Here is a 17,445-nt window from a genome sequence, read left to right as displayed (position 1 = left end):
GCTATCCCTGAAAGTGGCCAGGCAGGAGATGCTTTGGGAGACAGTAGCAAAAGTACATCTGCCTCACTCAATTCCCAAAACAGAGCTTGATTTACATAATGGAACCTTGATTCAGGTTATACTCAATCACTTCGTGGAATACATTTCAGTTAGAAGCATCAAGAATGGGGTGTGTACACATTTTCCTTACACACACAAAGAACAGTCCCTGTAACACATCAGGTTTATGAAATTACCAATAAGACTGTTACTATTACATGGTCTTTAGGCAAACACATAATTTTGGCAGGAGGAGGAATTATCACTATTTTCTGTAAAGATGTTAAAAACAGCCAGTCAAGGCTTTCTGCAACACAGAACAATAAATTTGGGGTTTTTTTGAATGAACCTGGTGATTGCTTTGCTTATTGTACCAAGGTGAAATAATATTCCATTCAGCATTTGGACGGGCTAAGGATTAAACTTGTAATTTTGGAAAGATGTAGACTTTTAACTTAAAGAGGTGTTTCTGAAAGTTCATCCACCACTTTTAGATGACATAGGACAATATCATGGGTCTCCAATACCCATCATTAGCAGGTCACTGTCTTTAATGTATGCCTATAAAAAACAGCATTTATCAGAAGTTAAAGCAGCATCTGAAATAACACAGGACTTTGCTTTCTCACTCTGTAAAAGTTAAGATACCCCTCCTGAAAAGAAAGTCTCTGTGAGTTGCTTCACCCACACCAACCAACTGAAGCATGATGGTCCCCCTGGGCCAGCTCTTGACCCACTGCCTGGCAGTGGCTGATAAAAACTCCTTCCCAACAGGACCTACCCCTTGTTGTGAGTGGGACACCCACACAGGGTGAGTGGGAGACACAGCACTGAGTGGGACACATACACAGGGCTGAGCTCACCTATTGCATTGGCTCTGGCCGAAGGACTCGCTAATGTTGCTGGCACGGAGGACTTTAGTGAACTGGCCCCACTGTTTATTCTCAGAGCTGGCATGTGAGGAGAGGTGGGTGATGTGGGAGATTTGCCATCAGATGTCTTGGGCTTGGCTGAAAGGTTCAGAGGCTGGGCCACTTCATCCTGTGAAAGCAGAGGAGAAAAGAATGTTACCACAGTGCTACTGGCACAGCTCTGCCCGAGCGAAGGCAGTGGCTTCAGCTCTCATGAACTCCTAAACCTGAGAGCTTGTATTACGTACACGAAGATCAAATGTGATACCACCTTGTCACTCTAGTTTGGAACTGAAATGACTGATAAACTGGAAAATTAGTGTGACATGATCAGAGAACATCATCCATTTGCACTGTCTCTGAAGAAATTATTCCCATCAACAAGACATTTGCCTCTATCATGAAAATAAAGAGCAATTTTACAGTTATATTTTATTTTGAATCTTATATTCATTAATGAATTAAAAACTGAAGACCACCTTCACTTAACATTCAACCACCACAAGCCAAGCTGGGCAAACAAGTGAATGGGGGTTCATTTGGGGTTTTTTTAAATGTTTTTTGGGTTTTTGTTTGGGGTTTTTTTGGGTGCCTTTTCTTTAGCTTTTGTTTTAACTTGTATTTTCCCCTGAACTTCCCAGACTTAGAATCCCAAACACAAAAACACCATAGGAAATAAATACTTCTCTTCCACCCTAACAAAACCTGAGACAATAACCTGGGTAATTTTGCACATGCCCCTAGATGTTTTATCTGTTGAAAAGCTGAACTTCTAGATTACAACAATTATTATTATTATGTGAAAATAGAAAGATTGGGTGACATCTTTGCAAGGTAATGGAATTATTCCAAAACCTAGCTTGATTGCAGACAAGAGTGACAGACAGTGCTATAAAAACATTAAAATGCCACGTAATGTATTTTTGTTCAACCAAATTAAAATACATTAAGAAAAAAGGAAAAAAAAAAGACCTAACAGAGAAGGGAAAAAAAGATTTTCAACAAGGGGAACATTTTAGAAGTGATTTTAACTGACTTTAAATAAGCAGAACTAATGGATGTGATATTAGATCAAATCATCACATAATAGCTTGGCTCTTGCCTGACACTGTGACTTAGGAAAGTCATCCTTTAGCTCAGAGATGTGCTCCATCAGACAACTGGGTTCTAGCTCTAGGCACTGAAGAAACTTATTCTGGTCTCCCTAAATTGTAAGTACGTTTAGTTTTATAGTATTATTCCTGACTTACTTACAACAATGCAAAGCTGAGTGAGATTACACTCAGCTTTTCGGTTTTGGTTTGTGTTTTTTTGTTTGTTTGTTTTTTGTGTTTGAGTGTTTTACTGCTACCATCAAAGTCTCTGTAACTATCATGTAACAGTGATTCCTTTCCACACAGGGGGTGTGCTGCAGGAAAGAAGAAATTTTACAGCTGCCTATTGCTCGTGGAAGTATTATGTAGATGTCTCCAAACATAAAGACAATTCTGCAAAGCACTGTCATGCAACTTTTCCATTGCCTCTGAGAAAAGCACCTTTGTTATATTGGATTATATTTCTACATTTGGTTATATTTCTACACAATTTTGTGACAGTCATAGCAGATAAACATTATCAGAGGCATAGTGGACAAAGCTGTCATCCTTAAAGTGATGCTGAAGCCATCCTAGAGGCAACTTGTACATAAAATAAATAGGAAAAAAAAAAATCAGTACATAGAATTGCCTTAGGAGCCTACATACTATACTCTCAGAAGTGAATTAGGTACCTAGATGGCAGAGTTCTGTTGATCTAGGAGATTTAGGCTGCAGGGTTAAAAATGTCACCAGTAAAACTGATATTCAATATTTTTAGAAGGGATTTGTTACTTTACAGAAATACAAATCCATTGTATTAGAATACAAAATAAAATTAGAATAAAATAAAATATCAGCCAAATGGAAGGGGACTTGCTTTGTTGCTCCCCTGATTTCAATAAAAAAATAAAGAAGTCTCACAACAGTCCAACTATAATGTTGTGAAATCAGTACTGAGGTAGTTGTGTAAATGTTTTAAGTACAAATGAGCAAACAAACCAAACAAACACAGCAACCCTGCGCCAGACAAGGATCCCTAAATAGCAAAGCCATGTATTTATCTGGAAGACAGCCTGAGAAGCAAAGCAAGCCTGCCCACAGACTTGTTTCAGCTCAGTCCAAGAGGCTTTGGTTTCCATGTACATTGGATTCTTGACCTCTGCGGTAAGTCTCACCAAAAGGGGCTGATCCCTGTCAGATATGGTGCAGAAAGCTGCAATGTGCTCTCTGCCCAGAAGAAATCTGACTGAGAGCAGCACCAGCTCAGGAGGAGCAGCAGCTAATCCTGATGGGAATGGTTCTCACCCACTGCAAAGGCAGTGTGGGTTCCAACCTACATCCCCATCCTGAAAGGTTTTTTCAGTCTTGTCCTTTTGCCTAAAAGCTTATTTCCTTCCCTCCTCTTGCTTCTTCTCCCTTTTCTCAGCTCTTCTGTTCTCTTTTTCTTAACCTGGTGTGAAGGCAAGGTCCTGTCCAAGTCCACTATACAAGGGCGGTTCTGATCTCGTTTAATGCAAGTTAGAAAGAGAGGAGGTGTTTTTTCCCCATTGTAGGCATCAAGCAATGAGGCTGCTTGTGTTGCAACTATTTTTGGTAGTAAGAATGCTCCTCTTCATTCAAGTCAGCACAGCCCTCTCTGAAGCCAAGAAATAGAAGGGCTTGTGGAAATAATACAAGTTGACAGCTCCAGAGCTGATAAATGTCATTCCAAATTGCCCCTTCATTCACTTTCATTGTGTGTTCAGGCTAATGGTAAATTAATTGGAGGTCACAGAAGCTTGGTTCTCATAAAGAAGGATAAGTAAACAATTTTCAGCTATTATATATATTTACAAAATGGTACTGCTTCACTGTTTGGTCTTCATAACATTTTTACTTAATTTTTATTTCAAAGAGCATTCTCAAATCCTCGCTGGAAGTCAAATGCATTAAAAATCTTACATTGCATCACGATTTGGTAATAACTTCAGTAATTTCCTTTACAATAGTTCGATTTATTTCAAAGGACTCTAAAATATATCTGGAGGACAAGTAATAATATACAATTGTGTTAAGTGTGAAGATGACTGTTAGGATCTTCACTCCTAGTCAGTGAAACATTTTACACTTTTCCCTTTCTGCAGCCATAAATTCAGAATCCTCTGCTCTTCCAGCTTAAATCAAGAACTGTACTGTCTTCATTATTGATCTGCGCCTGTGTAACCCCAATAAGAATTAGATGCTAGTCTACCTTTAACTATAAAATCTCTCAGCTAACATTCTGCCACATTACAGATTAACAGAATTTTCCCAATTATGCCAGACTGCTTGGGCAAGTAAGAGACATAAAAGATAAAGTCCACATGTAGCATCTTCACTTCAGGTAGATGGTATCTTTCAAAAGCCAGGGGATTTGATTTTATGCAGTGGATCTATGCAGAATCTAGAATTACTCCCTGCACTCAGTTTTATTAGAGAAAGCATTCATAGGTCCCTGCCTTTTTCTGAAATACAGCTATTCTAAGATGACATTGATAAGGTGGGTTTTTTCCCAAAGCCAGGATTTTTTAAAGAGTTAAAGTCAAACATTTATTTATATATCAGCCAAAACATTAATGCTGAGACTAGAAGACATTAATACCCAAAAGGCTTGTAATAATATAAACACAGATTATGAAAATAAAATATGATTTTGATTAAAGGTTATGAAATGCCTCTTTAAAAGTAGCACATTTGTCTTACAAAACACAATACACATACACACAAAATAAATGTAGAGAATAAAGCATAAGCAAAGACAACACAGGAAGAGGGGCTAATAAAATGTACCCACAGAAAGAAAAGCATTGGCAAAGAGATTCTCCTCCCCTGTATTACAGCTGTGTCACAACAGTTGCTACTTTACGAAGAACTGATTTGCTTCCCAGGACTGGAAGATTCATTAACCAAAAAATGAATTCAGGGAACTTTAAATCCTTGATTTCCTCTAGTTTTTTTCCCAGGTTGTATTTGAGGAGAGAAAGATCCTTCCACCTACACCGGAATTTGGAGGGTAAATATAATATTCAAGAACTGTATTTTTGTAGCTTCATTCAACCTGGATTAGTTTAACTCCAAGCTGTCACACTTTAAACTTCAGACACAGAAAATCTCAAAGGTCTGACATGCCACACAAACAGAAATGCTGGTGGCAAGTTGAGTGCGGATCACACTGCTTTTATAAGGTTTGCATGGTCCTTTGGAAGGGTAAAATACTATAGGTTAACACAAAGTGCTTATTAACATGGGAGGAAAACTGAAAGAGAGGGAAAAGGAAGGGATTTGGCAGAGCTTCAGACAGACCCAGGAATTCTGACTCGCAGTCACCAGCATTGAAATAGTTGGCTGAAATGATGTCTTTTCTAATCTTTCCATCATGTTGTTTCTATTTACTTCCTCCTAGGATAAAAGGTTAATTCATCTCTATGGAGAATAGATATGGGAAAAGAAGGGGATAAAATCTGATTTGAAGAAACTCTCTAAACCATTTATTAAAAATGGCACTATTTAAACCACAAGAGCTGAATAAAAGACTGATAGCCCACATGAATGAACCAGTCTCAGAGAATGAGAAAGGGGGGATGAGGCTGGTGGTGAAGAACACAGACAATTCATTAGGATTTGATAATCTCACTCCTTTGCACATATTTTAAAGTTAATGCACTGTTAAAATATAGTTACTGAATTATTGTACTGTCATTTACACCTGAGTGCTGGATCCCACTGTGGCACATGCTGGAAGTCCAGGTTGCAAGGTTTATTACAAAATCATGAACTGCTCTGGGTATCATCTGACTGGCAATACAAGTGTGCTTAAATGACCTGGCTTAAGCACAGCCCAGCCTGCTCTGCTAAAGAGGCTTTTCATGACCTCTGGGAACACATTCACCACGTCTTGCTGCCTATTTAAATGACCTTGACAGTACAAATTACAGCCAAATGAGTTAGAAATAAGAAAACAGGGAGGGGGATTTCTACAAGATTGCCTCTGCCACCTCAACAGAAACAAAGCCTCATTCCCCCACCCTGGTTCTGTTTCCTGGAGATCTTAATTTCAATAGAAATGCAAAATATGGAGCACTTACTGCCATGTCTGGGGCAGAAGACAATGATGCTATTGTTGCCCACTGAACAATGCAGCCACTCAGTGGCTTATCCAGACTCCTGCTTATCCAAAAATGTCTAACTGAAAAAAGGAACCGAGGTACAACAGCAGAGATGCAAAGAAAATCCTCTGGAATCAGTGTGCCTCAAGACTACAGTTGTCCACACACTCATACAAAGACACTGGCAGCTTCCTTCACATCCTCTCCCCTTCTCCTGAAGCCACTCATGGGTGAAATTATCCGTAGTGATAATAAGAAGCCAAGAAGTAAAGGCAGTTGTGAAACATGTTGTATAAATGAATCATGCTGCTGATATTATCCTCACTGATGAAATAATTGTATTAAATTAAGCAGGGATGTTCACATGACAGGATGGGTGAATTAGATAATGCTCATCTGCAGCTGTACCTCCTCCTGCCACATTCTCAAGTTTTGATTAAGAATAATGTGTCCCTTCCTGCAAAGGTGGAAATTTAACCATGTAGAAAAACACATACAAGACATAAAACGAGGCATCTTGGTTATGATACTGTAATAAACCCAACAGAATTATTCTTCAGGTTCAGAGAAGTCACTTCATTGCAATCTTGCCCACAGGTTTCAGCACCAAAAGCAGAAGGCATGACTAGACTGTGGTTAGAAAGGAGAAGGCACTGAAGAGAAGGATGAGGGCAGGTATGAGGAACAATGGTGTTTTTTCCTTCTGATTCTGCACAAACCTTTACTTCTGTGATGGAGCAGAAAGATCTCTGCCTGGATTTTCTTCTATACCCAGAGCAGCTTCTTTTTTTAATGGTGTTGTTTTGGGGTTTTTTTGTTTGTTTGTTTTTTGGGTTTTTTTTTTAATGTTGTTGCTTTAATTAGTACTTTTTCCTCAAGTAGCTTCCCCCAGGAGACAGGTACTTTCTGGACTCGGGGCATGTTATCCAACCCAAGTTAGTACTTCACTGACACTGCCCAAATACTCTTATTCATGGGACACAAAACAAAGGGGGTAACTGAGCTGCCTTACACTTGTGACAAATACTCTTTTTGTTCTCTGCTCTGCATATAAGGAACTACTCAACGAATAAATTACTCCCAAAGGGTGATTTATACACCAGGAGGATTATTGCACAGTCTCCATTCTTGTTCATGGAGAAAAGTGGTGCAGGAACGTAAGTGACTCTGTTTTGTAGCACCTGGGACAGAGAGGGTTTCTTCCTCTCAGAGAGATCCCTAACATCTTCCTCTTTCCTTTTTCTTTACAGGAAGTGTAGTTTTCAGGAATTAAGTCAGCCACCATAAAGACTAATTTGCTGCCCTGAAAAGCCCAAGCTCTGATTCTGTCTGCTCTGCATGTTGTCACAGTAAAAACCAGAGGGCTGCTGGGTGGTTTTCACTTTGTATTTAGTAGTGCTGTTTCCCAAAGCTGTATGCAGAACTCCCAAACAGATATAGAAGGAACTAAAGAGGAGCATGCAAGATGACCTGTTTATGAGATGGAAGACTCCTTCTCAGCCCACAGCTTTGCATGGCACAGCACTCACTCTACAGTACCTGTCCTGTCAGGCACAGAACACAGCGGCTCAAATAACAGAGAAGAAACCACAAAATTCCAGGATCACTTTAGTCCTTCTGCTGTCCCAGACATCGAAGAGTGGGATGTTTCAGTTGCAGGGCAGCCTAAAAGCAGTGTCTAGGGAGAAAACTACAGAACTGCTCTTCAAAGTCTATCCAGAGATGACCTGGGGTAAAGGCCTTCCTTTTGTGCAGCATCTGGTCAGACCTCTGCACACAGAAGCAACTCTTTAAAGGTCTTCAGGAAAGACTGCACTTGGACCTTGCCCTTTGGGGTCCTGTGGAGGGAGCACAAGGCTGCTTGGCCAAGAGAATAGACCAGAAGATGCAGCTGAGCAGAATGAACAGCCTGGTATGTGTTTACCAAAAATTATTTGTTTAGTTTCACAAATCTTCAGAGACATATCCTCCAAACCACACTTGCAGCTTCTGGCTGCCTTTGGGCTGTCAAAATGCCCAACCATCCTTGTGAACCCTGCTAGTAATCTCCACAGACAAATGGCACAATGTGTTTGAGGAAAGCAGCCAGTATGAGAGTTCTAGGCTCATTTTCCTTGAACACGAGTTTTCAGTCACACCATCCTCTAGGGAAGGCTGATGACTTATGGATGCTTTTCCCAATCCAGCTAAATTACTTAGTCCTATCACCATTATTCTTCTAATTGAGCATTTGCTCTTCTGTTTGACTGGAACCAGCAGAAGTGAGAGCTGCTCACCACATGGCTGAGAGGACCCACTAAGGTTTTCAGTACTGTAGGAATGAAGAGCTTTAAGCATTTACTTGCATCTCATAATGGAAAACCTCCTTCCCGTTATGCATCTCTAGAGTGAGTGAAAATTTAACTCAGCAGCCTCATATACAGAAAACGCTCAGTGAAACTGCTTCTGAGCAAATCTTGCTGGGTTGGTCCTGAAATTAGAAGGGTCCATGTTGAGCAAAGATAAAACTTGAGGCAGGGCAGAAAGACTAATCACTTGGGATTCTCCTTGTCTGTGCCTCATGCCAAACCTGGGTCCTGCTGTTAGCATTTTGCATCTAACTGTTGTTCAGCTGAATTTCTCACATCACTGCTCCACCTGTTTATTTGATACAATGTCATTAATGAAGTGCTTAGGTCAGAGGCTAAGCTGGAGGAATGATTTAGGCACAGGTCAGCAGGACTGATGCAGACACTGCAAATCTGCAGGGGAAGATGACAACCTGGTTTTCACAATTTTAACCATGAAAATCACATCACATGGGGTAAAAATCCTTAGAGAGGATCACAAAATCATGGCGCAAAGGAAGGGAAAATATTCTTCCTATGAAGACTACTTCTCCCAAACTGCCCCCACTGAAATACATGGCAACCAGTAAAGTACAAGAGGGGAAAAAAAAAATAATTTCTCCAGTGTATCATAGGAAATATTAATTAATTGGAGCTCATAATTACTCTGAAAGCTTTTGCCTTATTTTACAACTGGGAAGAATAAGGCACAAAGCGGCTAAATGATTTGTCTAATCTCACACCGTGAGTCAACAGCTGAGTCAGAAGGAAGAGCAGGGCCACTCTTCATCAGAGCAGTGTTTGGGAGTTCCTTTGATACTGTACTGAACCTCCCAAAATGTCCAGCTTCTTCAAAACAAGTTGCAAAGAAAGTAGACAGAGGTCAGACAGTTTGATCTGTGGTTGTCTATTCCCGAAGTTGTCCTGGGTAGAAACTGTAGTGGTCTGTGCCCCAGTTAGTTTTGCATTTTTAAATCCTTTCTGCGTAAGTCTGTCCCAATGAAACCCAGAAGGTTGAACATGTGGAGTTGTGTCCTTATTAATTCCCTCTTCCACCTAGAATAAGGCTGTTTAAAAAGTGGAAATAGACATTGGATTGGATTTTGTTGCTGCCTAAACTGAACCTCAAGTCACCACCTTCCGAGGAATAATCCCCAGTAAATGTTACGCAGAATGAACAGCAATAAAAACTACAAACCTGAAAGGATGGGGAAAGACTTGGAAGGAAATAAAACAAGGACCTGCAAAGCCAAACAGCATTACAAACTGGTACATTTTAAAGGAACAACAAGAAAACAGAAGCTACACTGATCAAAGCCTCCCCTCCTCTCTGTGGTGGATGACACTTTCGCTGGGGGCACACCACCACCTCTAACCCCACACCTGCAAAAGGAATTAATTTCAAAAAGAATACAGACCAAAGAGAACCATATCAAAACAAATTAGCAACAGACCCTTCATCCTGCTGTTGTCAGGCAGGACAGGCAGAGATGCTCACAGTTGCTAAGATTCAGGGTGAAAAAAGACAAAACAAAACCAACTCCTCCCCCACCCAAAAAAAAAAACAAAAAAAAAAAAAAAAAAAAAACCCAGCTGTTAAAAACTTTAGAAGAAACAAGTCCAAAGACCTTGAAAGAAAAGAGATTTCAAACAGCTTGGACAACTGGCAGGGGGCTAAGAAATTCCTTTTCAAAAAACACCTGTGCTTTCTCTGACTTTGGTTATCTCTATACAGCCTAGGTAGATTTTTCACTAAGAGAGACAGCAAGTACAGCCCTACAAATATGTAGTGCAAAGAGAACACATTGTATTTATGTACAGATACACACAATTGCAACAAAAACATCAAGCTATGTTTTGCAACTGTAGATATGACCTGCCTGACAATTTGTTTTTCCAACTAATAGCTTGTCAAAGGAAAACTATCAATACAAAGCTCATTTGTCTTTAATGTTTGCATGCTATTAAAAACATAACAGATCACTAAAATCAAAATGATTTTACACTTGATCCTTCCAGGTCTCTTTATGTTTCATCTCCTTTTAGCAGCAAGATGAAACCTAATCAGCAGCTGCAGAAACTGGGGGGAGTTTAAGGTACTGTAGGGAATGTTGCAAGCCAACACATGCTCCTTCAGTAAATACTGCACTCACAGAAGAATTTGTTTAATATTTGTACCCCATCCATGATCCCATATGAGGGGTCAACCACTTGAGAGAACATCTATTGGGAATGGCTAGGAGTTGCAGCCATGCCTTTTTTCAATTGCTGACCCTTTAGGTCATGCCAGAGAGACTCAGGTTCAGTTCCTGACTTGACAACAAATGTTCTCTGTGAATTTGAGTGAGCCACTCCTTATCTAACCTTCTGTACATGGCCACTAACATGTTTGTGAAGTTACCACAAAATATTGCCAAATATCAATTCTAGTGATCTGCACAGAAGCGCACGAATACAGAAAGCAAAGGGTCACCCCTTTGTCTCAACTCTCACGAAACTGGAGACAAGACAACCTTTCACCTATGGAGGATTTATTCTATGCAAACTGGGCACACATCAGACATGTTTATGAAAGTGCATGGCAACACCACCATTTGCAACCCTTTAAGTTTAGGAACTACTCTTGATGTTATATATTTCTATCTATATCTATATCCACTCAAATTGTCCCTACCTATGTTTATTACTATTTGCTGCTGAATACAGAATAGAAGCAGAAGAGTGCTGAAGAAGTATTCAGCCCCCCCTTGGTGGACAGACTTCAGATCCTATTCCTGATTCACACTAGCAGAAATGAAATCACCATCAGGACCAGTATTGGGGCCAAATTGCTGGTAGGCAAAATGAACCACTAATTGCTGGATTCATTAGTAAGACTCATAGTTTGTCCCTATGAGATGCTGAATACTTTCAGCTCCTTTTAAAACCTTGCATCTTAGAAATTAAAATTAACAACAGCAAACTAGTATTTTTGTTACACTGTAGAAACTCAGCAGGAATTTGAAGTCAGATCACAGGAAAGCTAAAATTCTATTATGCAAAATTAGGCAGATTTTTATCTACCCCTTCCCTGTTAATTCTGGAGAACACGCATGCAACCACACACAATAGGTACTCCATGCTGTTCGTCAAGCTTAAACAATTGGTTAAAATAGTTTTTGTAATGCTGACAACTGCTTCACAAAATACCTTTAAAATCCCCCAGTACCACACTATTAAGACCAACCTATTATTTTCAGGCATAAAACAAATGCCTATTTAAGAACACATCCAAATGTGTTTCTGTCATTCAGCCAGAGCACTTTCACCTCCCAGAAGCTGACACTGTAAGAGATGGAAAGAGAAACAGAGAGAGAGAAGAGACCTCCAGTCCACCTGCTGGCCTCACTGAAGGCAGTGAATTCAGCTCAAGCTCATGTCAAGTAGGTTCAACTGTGTCAAAGGTTACCCACAAGCTATTTCGTAATGATTTATAGCTGATGTCTACAGATCTCCTTTTATTTCAGTGATGACTTCAATACAGATGTAAAGACATTCTTTGTCTTCAGAGAAGTGTATGAGAGGGAGTTGACATCTTTAAAAAAAGAATTCTAAGAGACTGATTCGCTTTTTCTGAACAGGGCCAGCCATGGGCAGTTTTCATATCTTAGCCAAAAAAAAAAAAAAAAAAAGGGAAAAAAAAAACCCCTTTGCCTTTTTCTCCTATGCTAAAGCTGCTATGTTACTGTGACTTATTCTGGGCATAAATCCTAAAGCACTGACTCAATGTGTATGTCACCAGTTAATTATCACCAAGACAAGACACTGGGGCACTTGGTAAGCATTAGATAATTTTATCTCGTCACCAGTAATAACATGTATTTATACAGCATTATTTTGCTCTGCTTGAGCCCAAAGGGATTTACAAAGTGAGTCCCAAAAGATACCACCATGGGAATCCTTCCAGCCAGCACTGAGCCACCATCGTTTGGGGGTGAGGAACAGCGGCACAGGAAAGGCAGTAGCAGGACATACCACATCAATTTGGGATTGCTGATGTCACCCCGCTGAAACTGCTGAGAGCTGACCAAATGTGAGACTTTTTTTAACCTCAGCTTTAGTGTGTGTGTGAGTGTGCACAAGGTCTGTGTGTATGTATGCGCTGAATTTTCCTGACCCCAAGTTTGGTCTGTGCCTTTACAGAAAATGTTGAAGGCAGACTATTCACTTATTCATAACAAATAATAAGCAAATAGAGATAAATTAATTAATTTCAATTAATTAATTGCAGATTCTATTTTCTGTAGACATTTGAAATTAGGAGGAGAGTACCCAGAAAGGGAAAGAAGATAATTTTAGAGAAGACTAAGAGTATTAGAAATAAGGCAAAAAGGGGTCATTCTGATCTGCAAGCAAGACAGAAAAAAGCCAGGAGTTTAGATTAGCAGAACTCAAGATTGACCAAGGCAACCAACAAGCTAAATTCAAAATATATTAACTTACAGCTGTAACCTGAAGCCTATACAGCTTTCAGCATGGCTAAAGATAAAAATAATCAGTGACCTGGAATGACTGCTCCCCCTGAGAGAGAGCTACCTTTGGAAAGAAAGAAATTCATAAGAACCCACACAACAAAAATGCTCTTCAGAATTGCTACATACATCTGTTTTCTCCCTAATTGTACTCTGAATTAAAGCTGCTTTACTAAGCCTGCCACTGCATTACTTCCTTTTGTGGTACACTGCTTCACAGCTTTCTCTGGAGATGAATAAATGCACCCAGCTCTGGAGAGCTTTCCGTGCCCATTCTCCCATGAGGACATCAGGCTGGGCTGTGTTTGTCAACAAGCAGCTCCTGCTGGGTTGGGACTCACATAACTAGCGTGGCTGATCCTGACATGAGCTGTCACTGTCCAGCACGTCAGCTGAGAGAGAGAGCCCAGGACAGACTCCTGGGCTCCATCTCCACACACACACACACACACACAGCCTTCCAACACATCAGCAGGTGCTGGCACAGCCACTAGGAAACTTGGAGGAACACTAATAACTTATGAAATACCTCTAAGTTAAAATATTTCTGTAACATCATGATTCAAAACTGAAAAACTTCCTCTGCGCTGCTCCCATCAGAGACATGATTTTTTTCTCCATGCACTCCACTGCCAAGATACTCAGAAATCTTTTATCAAACACTTTTACTGTTTTCCTAATATTTTTTTTTTTTTTACCAGTTCTGGCAATAGCTTATCTTTTCTTCAAAAGCAGCAAGGAAAAATGTAGCAACTTGAAATGAAACAAACAGAAACTAAACTCATTCATTAGCACAAAACGTACACATTGGAATTCACAGTCTGACAGTATCAATGGATAAGGACATGTGATCAAGAGTGAAATTTTAAACCAGTTTCATACGTTAGAGCCTGTCTCATCAGCTTGTCCGCTTCTGATGTTCTTCAGATACTCCTGAATTTTCTCTCTGGACACTACTGAAACACTTTTACTGGGAGATTCTACTAGAAAGTCTAATTCTGCTGTGAGGTATTTATGTTTTAGCAGAATTGTCAAGATGAAATCTATCATTTGAAACCGAAAATTAATCCCACTTTAATAAAAAAGTAACTCATAGATTAATTTCCTTAGCTGCTCTCTAAGCCTTTGAGACACATTTATATCAATCTTCAAGTTTCAGGCATGACAACGTGAGATTTTTTTTTTAAATGAGATTCTTACATACTCACAAGACTTCAGGACCTTGGACCTTAAGAAAGCTACATTATGAAATCAAAACAGGTAGCCACACTGCTTTGAAAAATATGTGTACTCTAAAGTGATGCTTTCCACATAATGTTTGAGTCCCTCTTTTGCAACAGCTCATTTTACACTGAACAGTTCAAACTGCATTCTGTACAAAAAATATGTAGTTCTGAGAAACCTGAAAGAAACAGTTGCCAAGCACTTCATATAAATCTAAAGTTAATACTAATCTAAAAGAAACTGACTTGTTGAATTTGAAAATAAAACAGATTTTTCCACTCTGCTACTAAATTTTGCTTCTCTTCAGATACCCACAGCTACCAGGGATTAGAGATTAAAATGTTTCAGATTAAAATATTTTTGTAGCTCCCTTGTTACGTGATTATCATTTAGCTGCGGGTACAGGAATCCTTACTGCAAAAGGTATTTCTCTGCTGCTTCCTTTGAATTGCATTCTGTCAGAACATGTCAAGAGGAGCTAATTTCAAATCCAGCATGTAGCATGGATACAAACCACCTTCTGCAGACAAAACAAGCAGTTTCTGGGGGCTGTCAGACTGATCACACTGGAACTTCATTCTATCACCTCAGACATTTCCTTCCTGTGTTGAAAAGTAGTTGTGCATTTGGTAAGAGGTGGCTCTGCTGCTGTTCACTACCCAGGCTGCCAATACAGCCTCTGCACTTTTCTTCTGGCTACTGACACACACAGTGAAACGCTCAAACACTTGATCTGAAGCTGCAAAAGGGAAGGTTTAATTCCTGATGGGAAGGGCCCGGTTCCTTTCTGGAAGTCTCTCGGAGAGTGAGAGTTCTCTGCTTTGTTTCCAGCTTCCTCCTAATCCATGGGACGGGTACATTGCTACACTGCCATCACCTGCACAAGCCTGTGCTCCTGGAATAAACACATCCCTTGATTCAGGGACTCTTAATAGCCCAGAGTCTGAAAAAACAAGTCTCTGGAATAAAGGACTACCTTTAATAAGAATTTCACATTCTGAAGGAAACTATACATTAATCTGATATTCGCATAACTCCCTGGTTTGTTATCTATATTTAACTTACAGCTAATATTGGCTCCCCATCTTTTCAGCGCTGCTGCACAGTGAAGAATGAACTTTATGTATTTCTCCTCATGGCTGGTTCCCCTTCTTCAGCATAAAGACCTTCTGCTAAATATTTTTTAACTCTTCCTCCCACAGACCAAGGCCACCCAACTGAAAGAAGTATCAGCAAAAACCACTGCAACCAGCAAATTCAATTTTTTTTCTCTGTTGCATTATGCAGCTCCAGATTGCATGCTCTCCTAAAGCCCTTTTACTGCTGTTTTTAGGACTTTGTGGACAACTGGCACCAGCAGCTCAACAGCTCTCTCAGTGGCATTAAAAACCCTTGGCTTTGTGACACTGTTTTCTTATTTGTGACTAATCCAGTCTCTTCTTGCTCTTTCTCATCCAAGCTCTTTATTCCAACTGACAGAAGAAGGGTGGTTCTGTCAAAAAAAGCTCCTGAGAAGTTAATGCTCAGGTATTTCTAAGTAACAGGTAAGACACTGAGCAGAAACCCAATGCCAGATCCCAGCACCCCTGAGCACTGAGGGTTTCTGGAAACAACCTCCAGTGCCTGCTGGAATTTCTTGGTGTTCAGTTTGAATGGGGATCATCTACACAAAACTAATGAGAGCTAATGCCTGCTGCCAACCCCACCAATTTTATTTATTTACATCAGGTTCAGAAGGCATTAACAGCAAAGAACAGCAGAGAACATAGTGAATGTTTTTTACCACTTTGCTTTACACCTCTGCTGCTCCTGTCTGGTTTCTGAGGACCTCTCTCTCAGGAATAAAGCAGTCTTGCTTGATACTTGTGTATCTCACTCTTGTTTTGCCCTCGGAGGTTTTGGAGGGCTTTCCCCCCTTTTTTATTGTATTTTCTTCTGAGTTTTCACTGTAAGAGGTGCCAACTGAGCCTGACAAGGTTTAATTGCCTGGCAGCTCTGCTGGTGAGGCATGCTTGTGCCAGAGAGACACAGTATCAGCAAAGAAGAGCGGTGGACAGCTCATCTGAAAAAGCATCCTAGGAGCCCCTCCACATATCTAATTTATTTTTAGAAAAGTAAGGAGGGCTGCTAGGCAGGCAGAATGCTGCGCAAGGCCCTACTGCTGCTGTTGTTTAGATACTACTATTAAGATTGCTTTTATTGTTTGGAACTCATTTGCTATTTTAGAAAAGCACCTTAAGAAGGTCCATTAATACTCATCATTTCACTGTGCTCCAGCAAATGGTTTAAAAAGTCATTGTTTATATGCTAGCATGTCATATACAGGCAGAAGAGCAAGGAAGAGGAAAACAACTTCAAAGATTCTGTCACCAACTCCCCATTTTACTATTTAGGGTCAAAAGCATTGGCAGCAAATGAGAAAGGCTCCTAGGTAAAAATTATTAACTACAAGAATGGATAAGGAGACTGAAGAAAGAGTATAGCACAGATGAGGTCTCAATTTACAGCTCCCTACTCATCACTGCATCTGTATGGTAAACTTTTCCTTGATTATCTTACAGCTATTTCTGATCTATCTGATGTTCTGGCAAGGGGATTAGGAAATGCAATCACTGAAAAATGTTTTGGATGTACTGATGTACAATATTCTAGTGCTAATTGTTATTCCGGTGCTGAAAAGATTAATAGATTAATTTAGCAAGGATTTTTTTTTTTTTTTTTAATCAGTGGCATATGAAGAATTGTGTCCAGCTTGGAAACTCTCAAAAATAGAAGAGTTTGCAAATGCTCGAGATAAAACTTCTGTAAATATAGCCCCAGTGTTTTATCAGGGATGCTGTGTCTTGCATCACTTTAATGAGAACTGCTGTCCTTCGTTCTAAAATACCTCAGTACGCTAATGAAAATAAGGATGCCTTAATTTCCTGTTGCTTGGACAGGCATTCAGCAGGTGCTGAGCTCTCCAGCCATTAAACAGGACACGAACTGCCATCATTACATGGGGCCTAACATGTGCCATGGGTGAGTTTCAGACAGGTTCCTCTTCTCTGCTCTTCAGAGATAAGAATTTGTCCCATTCCAACACAATCATGCCCTTTGATCACCTGTACACAGCAATTTTATAATTTTAATTTAAATTAGATGCTTTCCCTTAGCATGTTTACAAATAGCAGCTCTGAGGGTACAAGGAGTCTGTATGTCCACTTTTCAGCCAGGCTTCTGCCAGTCACAGT

The 17,445-nt window shown here is 40.0% G+C and overlaps 1 protein-coding gene and 1 long non-coding RNA gene across 45 annotated transcripts in view; one reads left to right on the top strand and one right to left on the bottom strand.

Moving 5' to 3' along the window:
- The window catches only part of SOX5 (SRY-box transcription factor 5), a 612,816-nt gene that overhangs the window by 35,091 nt on the left and 560,280 nt on the right, over positions 1-17,445 (bottom strand). For all 44 annotated transcript variants that reach the window (XM_072923570.1, XM_072923583.1, XM_072923589.1 and 41 more), the window contains one exon: positions 903-1,080. In XM_072923570.1, the coding sequence (XP_072779671.1) occupies positions 903-1,080 (178 nt within the window). The remainder of the gene's footprint in view (positions 1-902; positions 1,081-17,445) is intronic.
- LOC115493518 (uncharacterized) lies at positions 1,087-16,897 on the top strand. The gene is made up of 3 exons (XR_012053598.1): positions 1,087-3,190; positions 6,748-6,825; positions 7,401-16,897. It is a non-coding gene; the product is annotated as an uncharacterized lncRNA (long non-coding RNA).

Source organism: Taeniopygia guttata, chromosome 1A (assembly GCF_048771995.1).
Source record: "Taeniopygia guttata chromosome 1A, bTaeGut7.mat, whole genome shotgun sequence".
NCBI lineage: Eukaryota > Metazoa > Chordata > Aves > Passeriformes > Estrildidae > Taeniopygia > Taeniopygia guttata.
The sequence above is the reverse complement of the archived record's forward strand: the minus strand, read 5'-3'. Positions and strand labels throughout refer to the sequence as shown.